Source organism: Rhinolophus sinicus, chromosome 17, assembly GCF_057876585.1.
Source record: "Rhinolophus sinicus isolate RSI-liver-muscle chromosome 17, RSI-T2T, whole genome shotgun sequence".
NCBI classification, from domain to species: domain Eukaryota; kingdom Metazoa; phylum Chordata; class Mammalia; order Chiroptera; family Rhinolophidae; genus Rhinolophus; species Rhinolophus sinicus.
In genome coordinates, this window is record NC_142517.1 from 101,128,370 (window position 1) to 101,139,335 (window position 10,966).

The 10,966-nt window shown below is 37.2% G+C and overlaps 1 protein-coding gene across 1 annotated transcript in view; it reads left to right on the forward strand.

Moving 5' to 3' along the window:
* WWTR1 (WW domain containing transcription regulator 1) overlaps positions 1-9,389 on the forward strand; it is a 132,607-nt gene extending 123,218 nt beyond the window's left edge. Inside the window, exons 5-7 of the mRNA XM_019748839.3 lie at positions 81-214; positions 1,652-1,764; positions 5,965-9,389. Coding sequence (XP_019604398.1) covers positions 81-214; positions 1,652-1,764; positions 5,965-6,149 — 432 coding nt within the window. The 3' untranslated portion in view covers positions 6,150-9,389. The remainder of the gene's footprint in view (positions 1-80; positions 215-1,651; positions 1,765-5,964) is intronic.
* The last annotated feature ends 1,577 nt before the right edge of the window (positions 9,390-10,966 follow it).

Below are 10,966 nucleotides of genomic sequence, written 5' to 3' on the forward strand. Positions count from 1 at the left end.
TTTTCTTGTGAAGTATATTTTGCTCTGATCCTTCGACTGAGGGAATAACTCTTGCCTCTCCCTCTGACTCATTTCTGCAGGAAGCCGCCCTCTGTAGACAGCTCCCCATGGAAGCTGAGACTCTGGCCACGGTTCAGGCTGCTGTCAACCCACCTACCATGACCCCCGACATGAGATCCATCACGAATAATAACTCAGATCCTTTCCTGAATGGGTAAGTTAACATTTTGGGGCCATTGATTTTTGCTTTCTTTATTCTGTGGTTTAGGATATGATGCGTCTTTGTTATGTTGCAAAAAGGTAGGGAGCTTGGAGTTTAGATTGAGGCTAGAAGGAGCAAGTAGAGAGAGGTGGCAGACAAAATAAAAACAGAGGAAGTCATCTACATTATTTAATCTCAAACTCAAAAATTGGTGATATACCATGGACTGAACCCCTAGTCAGTGATTTGAAAATAGGAATAAACTTACAATTTCAATGGAATCGTGTTGTATAGGAATTATTTGGAAGAATCTTGTGGTTTTATGTAGCCATTGGGGGATAAAAGCATGTCACACGACAAATAGAGGACATAATTAAGAGATGATGTTTATGGTGAAATGTGAATAAGGTCTATAGTTTAGTTAATAGTATCTTACGATGTCAGTTTCCTGGTTTTGATCATTGCACTATGGTTACGTAAGATGTCATTGGCTCAGAGGGGGAAGGATACACAGGAACTCTGTACTCCTTTTGCATCTTGTATGTGATTCTAAAATTATTTCACAATAAAATTAAAACAAAGAGAAGATGTTTTAAAATAGGAAACATATGAGCAGACAGAAAAGATAATTTAATCAGGAATATCCTCATGAATAGAAGTAGTCAACCTTAATTGTAGCCTTTTAAACCCAAATAAAGGGCAGTATTCTATTTCCTATGCCCTTTCTGCCCTGGCAGAGGTTTCTGGCAAACAAATAAATACAATTATGAAAGTTATTAAACATAGGGAGAGAGAGAGAGAGATGAAAACAAATAGTAGCTGAAAGAATGATAGAAAGGAGTTTTTAAATTGTCGATTTAAAAGTATTTCAAATGTACAGAAATGTATAAAGAATAGTGTAAGATTTACCCATGTACCCAAAACCCAGAGTTGCCATATTTTTACAGATCTTATTTTTTAAAAATTAGTATTATAATTAATATTTAAACTCATCTCCAACACCACTGAAATCTGTTTCTTTCCTTTCTTCCCTCCCTAGTGGGAGCCACTATTCACAAATATGTGTTCATTGCACTTATTTTTATGCGTCTTATTACCTGTTAATGTGTGTATCCTTAAGCAATATTCAGCATTGTTTTCTGTTTTTAGAAATTTACATAAATGCTATCACTCTCAATATGAGAACACTGTTCAAATTGTTATTTTGAGATGAAAAGGAAATCCGTGTCAATTTACTATTAATGGCTAGTTTTATTTGCTTGCAATTTGTTAATTTCATTGACATTGGGAAGTATGTTTCAAAATTTTAAAGAAGTGCAAAGTCTGTCTCCATCACCTGGAAAATTGGGCAAAACGACAGAACTACTCTAGTTCAGGGTTTTCGTGACTGTATTTTAGTTTTGAAATTAGTGGGCTCACACTGATGTCTCTCCATCTTTCGCTCTCCAGAGGGCCATATCACTCGCGGGAGCAGAGCACTGACAGTGGCCTGGGGTTAGGGTGCTACAGTGTCCCGACGACTCCAGAGGACTTCCTCAGCAACGTGGATGAGATGGACACAGGTGGGGCAAAGCTTGCGAGTACCTGCAATGCATTTGCATTTTTAAATCGTTTTAGTCATCTCAATTCTGAAATCCAACCAGAAACACTTAATCTCAACAGCAGCAACAACATAAAATGACAACTGAAAAGCCATCCAACCCCCCAAGCACTATTCATAAGCTCTAGCCCCTTCCCCATAGTTTATACAAATATAGTTTTTATATATGGCCACAAGATTTTAAATTCTGCCTTATTTTTTTTTTTTGGCTTGTCCTTGCTTCGCAGAGCCCTTTCCTCACTATTACATTAACACACCACTGTCTGCTTTGCCATCCTTCCACAGTGGAATGTTTATGCTGTTCTGGTTTTCAGTTGTAATGTATGGGCCACTTTTTCTCTTAAGAAGTGGTACTGGTTTATAGTTCCACCCGCATGCCAATTTTTCATGTCATTCACTGCATTTGGGAAGCAATTGGCAGTGGGAATTTGGAAAGTTAAGCAACTCAGAGGATTCTAAATTGTCAGTTCCAAGTCCTAACATGGTAACAATGTCCTTCCCAAGCAATTAAAAAGAAGAGTCAGGGTGACTGTAACCTAGTTCCCAGCCTGCACCGCCTTTGGGCCAGGCCTCAGCTGGCTTCCTTGGTTACCTCTCCTTTTCTCCTCTTCTCAAGTAAGGCCTCCAATTGCAAAAATTGGATTTGGTCTTATTAGCCAAATCTAGACTTCATTACCAAAGTGCGAAAGTCCCAGAATATTCTAGAACCAAAAATAAATGACAGCTGAGGCGTCCACTATTTGGAGTTTTCCATGCAAGTTCCTCCTCTGTCCTCACTGATGATAGAAAATTAATTGTTCTGTGATGAACATAATTGCTTTCTCCAATGCTGTTGTCCAAGAGCAGTCACTCCCCTGGTGACTGCTCTTCCTGCTGTGAATCTAAATTATTGGACCAATAAGAGTCAAACTCAGCCTGCCAGGGTGGGCTATTGGAGCAGCTGCTCCGGGGTCTCCTTGCAGGCCGTCATCTATGTGTTTAGAGAATTGCACAGCATGTCTCGTGAGGAGTCACACAGGAATAGTTTGAACTGTTTGTTTTTTTACACTTTATTACTTCAGTTTTCTCCCTCCCTTCCGCCTCCCCCGCCCCTCTTCATCTCTCTCTTTATTTTTTGGTGTGAGATTTATTTTGCCCTCATTGGAGTGGCTCCTTCCTATGTTTAATAATTGTTTGCTTCATCTTTTAAACACTGGAAAGTCAGTAAAGATAAAAAGCAAAGTTAAATAAGAAAAGACTAAGGAGATCTAAATCTAAGTTTGACATTAGGAAAAAAAAAAGGTGAATTCTATTCTATGGCTTTTAAAAATGACCTCAAGTGGGTAAATAGGGAATGTTTTAAAGCCAAAATGTAGAATGAAGTGGTGTCCTGAAAAGAACATAGTCTTCGCAGACAGACAACCCAAATTGAATCTTTGCTTCTCCACTTCCTGGTGGTGACTGTGGGTAAGTGATGTAACCTCTCTGGGCCTCAGATTTCTTACCTATAAAGTAGGAGTAATGTGCTCACGTCACAGAATTGTGAGGAGTCATGAGTTCACAGAGCTTGGCCCAAAGGTCTCCTCTCCTTCTTCTAAAAAGGCTGACGTGAAGTACAAAAGGACTTGATAAATGTTAGTCTTCCGAGTTAACATGGTTGAGTATCAGCCCACAGAGTTTAGGGTCACCTCTGAGAAGTCGTTATAGGAAGTAGGCAGAACCCCACTCAAGGGGAGAAATGGAAGTTCACGGTAACAAGTTGAGGAAAAGCTGAGGGTGGACAGCTCAAGGTCTTTGTCCCGATAAAGTCTGTTAGATCCACTGGCCACATGCTGAATGCGGACAAGCCAGTCAAGCTCTCCCCTTGCAAACCACACATGGAAAGAACAGCTGGCCATGGTGTGAGGATGGAGTAAAGGAAACAGCAGGAACAAAGCCTGAGAAGTGACCCATCCTTCCAGAATATTCGGAAATAATCACACTCTTTTAAGAATTGCCTGGTTTTTGTCTCTCCCACTTTTTAAGTGCATAAAATGGCAAAGTCCGAAAAGATTACTATGAGATTATAAACTTGCTCTAAAGAGGGATATTTTAAAATTGTTCACATAAACAAAGGACCTTAGCTAGTCTCCTCACACTTTCCACATCTGAGGAGAAAGAATAAGAGGAATTCTTTAAAACAGAGAGATTTTGTTTGGCTAAAAAGTGTATACTTGAATTATTAGAAAGTTAAAATGGTGGGAGGGGGCGGCCAGTTAGCTCAGTGGGTTAGAGCGCGGTGCTGATAGCTCCAAGGTTGCTGGGTCGATCCCCACATGGGCCACTGTGCGCTGCGCCCTCCTTTAAAAAAAAAAAAAGTTAAAATGGGAAATCAATAGAGATGAATGATTGTAACTGGAGATGAAGAAAACAAGCATTTTAGATCAGAAAATTTTTCAGGGCAGATAAGTTTTTTAAACTGTACTTCTGTCTGTTACACTCAAGTAGGAAAAAGTTATTTTGGATTTTCTCTTCTATGGTGATGTCTTTCAGTATCAGGAACACTGTATTGAGGTCATGTAGTTGAACTTGATTTAATTTTTAAATTATTGCCTTTTACAATGAAAATCCTGTAAAAGATCATCACCGGTATTTTATGAGTTAGAGGAAAGTCATTTAGCTTTGCTTTCACCACGATGAAGTTTGACTGTGTTTCCCTTATCTCTAGGAAAGATGTAATTTTTCTCCTTGGAAAATATTTAATGCATATAGTTAAAATGAATTTTTTGCAGTTTTGCTCAGAATACTGAAATTTCTATGCGTACTTTTCAGAGAGGCTTCTGCACTTTTAAGACACAAAAGCTTATTTAATGGGTTTCTTAAAAATGATGCTATAGTGGAAATTGGCCTTAGTTATCAATGCTTCTCAATATTTGAGGTATATTTTATGCCTTCAGAAAATTGTTTGGGGCTGTTTGAATTAACTAGTTGTTCTAATATTGTGTAATCAGCAGTGATTGAATTCCAAGGTTTTTCCTTCTCTCAGCACAATCAACAAACATTTATTGTATTTTTGTATGTGTATGAGTTTGTATGTATGAATGGTACCCAGAGCCATGGGTATATGAGAGACATCATGGTGTTTTACTTCGATTTGTGAAGAAGGTACTATACTTAAAAAAAATAAAAAGTAAAAATTAAAAAGAGAAGGTAGTATACTCCCAATTTCAGATAGGTAAACTGAAGGTCAGACAAGTTATGTATGTCTAAGTTCACACAGCGACAAAGGTCAGCCTACTGGCACAAAAGTCAGTACACTTTTTCTTATACTGTTATTCATGAAGAGCATGTATTCTTTATGGCATAGCCCAGATATTTCACTTTCCTCTAGAACAGCAGTTTTTCAACTGTGTTCTATAGACTCTATTAGGATATAAATTCTGCCAAAATAGGATTAGGTGATTAAATGGGTTTAGGAAATAGACTTCTACACAAACAAAATAAAACAAAGCATGTTTTTGTACTGCAAGACTTCTAAGAACCGTTCTATCTCAGTCTTGCATTGTGACTCATAGGCACTGTGAGAATGGTAGATAGTTGTGGGGTGTACGTATGTGGGGGAAGGGAGACGCTCTGCAGAACCCACCTTATAAAAGGATTTGAAATTGACCCCTAGAGCCATCAATGAAGACAGCCTTTTAATAACATGGTTAAAAGAAACTCCTCACTACCATCTTTGAATGTAAAGAAGGGAGGACATGCGTAGATATAAGCCTACAATTAAATCCTGAGATTATAGCCTTGTGATAAGCTATTTATTACAGGTAGGGCCTCTCTCCTCTTTCACAACACAGCCCTTCCTGCCGCTTTCATGGGGCGGCACAGCTGGTGGGTCACAGTGCCTTCACACTCTCCTTGCCTGTCTCCCTGGACCTGTCCATTCTGGACCACGTCTACTCAGAGCAAGTAAAGATTCTCCCGGCATCTGTGCATCTCTTAGGAGTAAGCACCATCGACTCAGTGTTTGTTGGGGGAGCTGAAATGTTGCCCGGAGATGCAATATTGTAAACCAGCAGCGGTATAATCATCTGCTTAAACATAGGCACAGCACATATGAAGATGAGAGCTATGTTAACCCTGGAACTGTCCCTCTTTCAAGAGCTTCAAAAAGGGGTTAAAATGATTTCCTTTCATTCTGTTACAGGAGAAAATGCCGGACAGACACCCATGAACATCAATCCTCAGCAGACCCGTTTCCCTGATTTTCTTGACTGCCTTCCAGGAACAAATGTTGACCTAGGAACTTTGGAATCTGAAGATCTGATCCCCCTCTTCAATGATGTAGAGTCTGCTCTGAACAAAAGCGAGCCCTTCCTAACCTGGCTGTAATCGATACCATTGTAACTTGGGTACAGCCATGACCTGACATTTCCTGGGCCTCTTGGAAAAACAGATGGAGCAGAGCAAGTCTGCAGGTGTACGTACGTACCACTTTCTGCCTCCACGACTCATGCTCCCTCCTTTCCATGTGGCCAGTTTAATCATTGCCTGGATTTGATTGACAGTACATTAAGTTAAACATAAATAAATATCCTATTTTCATTTTATGCAAGCCTGCATTCCTGTGGTGGGTTATGCAGAATTGTTTCTCCATTTTTCTCTCTGCGCCCCATGACTAAGCTTTATGGGTGTTAGTTGAAATTTGTACATCAATTGATTATAAACCATTAAAAAGCTGACCACAGGCAGTGACTTCCCATGGGCGGTCTGGTCCAGGAAATGTACACAATTTAAACCTGATTGACAGTTTCAAAAACTGAATTGATGACAGTAGTACCAAATGCTTTAAATATTTAACCCGAGCTTTAAAAATCATTGTATGGATAGTAAAATTCTGCTGTATGGAATACAATGTAGTTTTGAATCCATGCTGGTCCTGATAATTCTTGTTACTCTGTCTTTCCAAAGGCACACACAGTCCTACTGGGGTTTACCCTCCATCATTTTACAGCATAGCATTTAGACAGCTAGTCCTTCCAGTGGGAGAGTAGCAGAGCATTAGTCACAGTTCCTACATTGCAGATCTTCTGAAAGAGACCAGTTTGGTACTAATTCTGAGCATTTATTAAACAGAACTTTTTAAAATCGCAAGTTGGATTTTTTAAAAAATTGCAGCTTAGAAGTTGATCTTATTGTGTAAAGCACTATAATTTTGTGGCTGATGACAAAGGGCAGCCAAATGTTTATGATACATCGGTGGCAAATGTATTTTTGTCTTTTGAAACTGTTCTGAAAACATCAGGACAACATAGCTTTCAACTTGATGCCACACACTGTAAGCTGTTGCTTTTTAAATTCTGAAGCCTTGTCAGTTTTGCTTTCAAGATTTCGAGTGTTTAAAATCGTCTTATCAATGAAGCTATTTGAAGGATGAAGCAGATCTCTGACTGACGTGTAAAAAAATGCCCTCTGAGGGTGTATGGTTGAGACATGTTTCTGAACAATTCAGTAATACGGATTCCTAAGCATATTATTCTAACCCTGTTTGCTACAGTTGGTATACAAAGGCATGAAATATGTACTCGATACCTTTTATGTAACCAAAAATGATTTTTTTATTAGCTTTTAAGGACTGAGAGAGAGCACCAGGTTCGCCTGGCGTGCACTCTGCCTGCGTTGCCAATGAAGTCCTCAACTGTTTAATGTTTTCATCTGACGTTATTTATAGTCTATGAACTTAATCTCTTTTTAAAAAGACATTGTTAATTCAGGTCTCTGGGAGGACACTTTCAATTCCCAAGGGGGCTTATTTGTTTGCGATCTTAAATAAGACCCCTTTCAATCGACCAGAATATAGAAGGGCAGATTCTATTTTATCGTGTTGGAAAGAAGGCAAGTGAAAAGGTCAGAGGTGAAGTCGTGAGGTTATGGAATATAGTGGAAAGGGCACTAGTTGTGAAATGGAACTAGACAAGTTACAGTACCCCACAAGCAACACAAGCCGGAGGAGGAGAGATGCCCCAAAAGAACAACACAGCAATTTTCCGCTACAACCTTTATACCAAAAGACTGTTGTAGACGAAAAGAAGGCTTTAGTGCACTTTATGTGGGAGGGGCAGGGCAGGGGTGGCCTGGCTGTGTCCCCGAGCATGGGGCAGACGAGTGCAGCCCGCTGTTGCTTCCAACACAATGAAGTGATTTCTTTTTCCTGAAGGACCCGTGGTTTATGTTCCTCTGACTCCTCTCTCTCTAAATGCTCTGAGAGAAATGGGGTTGATGTTGATGTTGCTACTAAATTGAAGGGATCACTATTTCTTTTTTCTCTTTTGTTAGCAATAATTGCAAAAAGAGTTGTACATTCTTTCTATGAAAAAAAAAACCACAAAAAACAAGGGACCTAACAAAACTGAGCAGTGTTACTGTATTTTTAAAAAATATTTTTATAGACTCATTTTCAGGTTATTAAACGCAAAAGAAACAGATACCCCTCTTTTTTTAAAAGTAGTTAAAACATCGATGATTTATATTATCAGTTTTTAGAGGTAATTTCCTAGTAAGCTTGTGGCATTAGAAAACACTAGAAGAATTTTTTTAGAGAAATTAGTCGAAACATTTATTAATGAACATAAATATTTTTCCAGAGTTAAATATGGACCCTGACTACGTGTTTACTAATACATAAAGCCAGATATAATTTTTTGTGTTTGTTTTTCAGGCCATAAAGTATGGCCTTTGTTAAAGAACACTAAAGCTAGAACTCTAAGTAAGAACAACTTTTTAAAGGCAATTTCCTATTATTGTAAGTGTTAAAACCCCTGCAGAATCATGATAAGGTGCTATTTATACTGTTTTTCTTATTATAAAACAACTGCCAGGATATCTAGTCTTTTTAGTCCTACATCAATCAATCAATTTCAACATTTCATCCAATAGTGTTGCCGTAGAAAAGGCATATTAAAAATTGAAATTGAAAAATAATTTCAGAGCTCTTTCTTTCAGGGTAATTTTTCCCCCCTGATATATATAACATGTTTTCTTGAAGTAAATACATTGTCAAAATCTATTTGCAACTCTGTTCAATCTCATTCATTCTTAGTGTTTCACCATAGTATTAGGATGTGAAATGCCATCTCTTTCACTGATTATACACGATACGAGAAGCACGTAAAACAGTGTGCTGTACCCAGCATGGTAGAAAAGCTTGCTGACGAAGTTTCGATGTTTAAAATCGTCTTATCTGGAGTGAGAGAAGTGTTGCTAATTACCAACTGTGTTCTCATGACATAATTAGAAAGTAACTTTTGAAAGTACAACTTTTATGGGGAAAAAAAGTTGTTAAAAAAAGGAAATTGTAGATTCATTTAATTGGGAAAATGGGTGATTGACAAGAGACTGTTTCCCTAACACACTACATCATTTATGTGCTAGTACTTTAACTTTTAAAAAATTTACTTCTACATTTTGTAATATGACATATGTGTGTTTATTTTTAATGTAGAATGCTGTGCGTACAGAAAGTATGCAGCCCAATCAATCATATCAAACTCTATTTTACCTGGAGTTTGGTACTGGTTTTTACTTCTCTGATTCTGTATAAGAAAAATAAATACAAGTGAATTTCCACTTGGACCCTTTGTCTTTTTATTATTTGTGTGTGTTCCTTTTACTGAGGGCTTTGGGTGGTACTGGAGAGAGGCTTATGTAACCCTCCTGGCAGAGAATGAAAGAAAAAAAATTTTGTAGGCAAACAATTTTTTGGCTCAAATGCCTGTTCTGTGATATTCTAAATATCCACAGAATTTTGGTTTCCACTTTATTTGGAGTGACGCACTGAAATTAAAAAAAAAAAAAAGTTATACATATACATATATACATATATATGTATATATATAAACACACACAATTTAAAAATCATACTGTGAATATATATATATAATATATACTTTAAAAATCATATTTCCAATATCCTCATAGATTTGACAGACACGTCAGAACTATAGGATTCTCAGTTTTTCCTCCGTTATTAATATGGTGTAGCTTCTTGTCAAAACTGAAAACAGCTCACCATTCATTCTGTGTGCTTGTGACAGTACATTTTCTCTGTTGAGTCCCTTGATTCTCACTGTCGTGATAACTTTTTCACTGCACAGACACATTAGATGAGAGTACTCTTAGTTGAAGAGTGTTTTTAAGCATTTAGCTGAACAACAGAAGGAAGAGATGCTGATGAAAACATTCCTGGGTCTAAGTCTCTTCTATCATTTTAAAAACCATATTTCATTATCACTGTTAAGGTAATGTGTGTTCGTTGTTGGAAATGTTGTAAATCCTACTATGTATAAAGTAAAAAGTGGAAATTCTCTATCCCCCAAATGTCATATTTTTAAAAGATATGAAACTTAAATGTTTTTTCCTATAGTATACGTTGGAGTTTTTAACAAAAGGAAAGCAATTATACATGCTTTTTAGAAGCTTTCATTTTTTCTCTTAACAATAACAATGATATTTTGAATACTTATTGATTATTTACTATGTGCCAGGCACATACAGAACACTTGATATATATTATCTAATTTCATCTGCACAGCGACATTATTACTTCAATGATATTATCCTCACTGTACAGATGAAGAAATTGAGGTTTGGAGAGGTTAAGTAACTTGTATAGTCACTCACTAGGCAAGACATATCCAATATCTCATGGTCATAGTTCCACGCCAGTACATATAGTTGCATATTTTATTATTTTAAACAACAAATAATATTCTTTTGTATGGATGTCCTTTACTGGTAGCAGTTGGTAGTTTTTAATTTTTGCCTTTACAAATAATGCTGCAGGAAACAGCTTGTTCTTGTGTGAATATGGCTAGAGGACAAATTCCCAGGAAAGAAATCACTATATTGAAAGGTATCTGATCTTAAATGTTAATAGATTCTGCCAAATAGTTTTCAGAAAAAGGGCCTAGCAAATTTAGACTTCCAACAACATGTATGAAAAGACCTATTTCACCATTGCCAACCTAGAGGTGGATATTGCCTAATTCTTTTTTTTTTTTTTTTTTTTTTTAAGATTGAGAAGTTTTACTACAAATACGCAGCTTCAAAAAAAAAGTCAAATTTTATTTGTGTAAACATTAACTTTTTTGTTTGTATTTTTTTTTCTCAGCTTATACATGCTACAAAATATTTGGGAAGATATGTGGAAT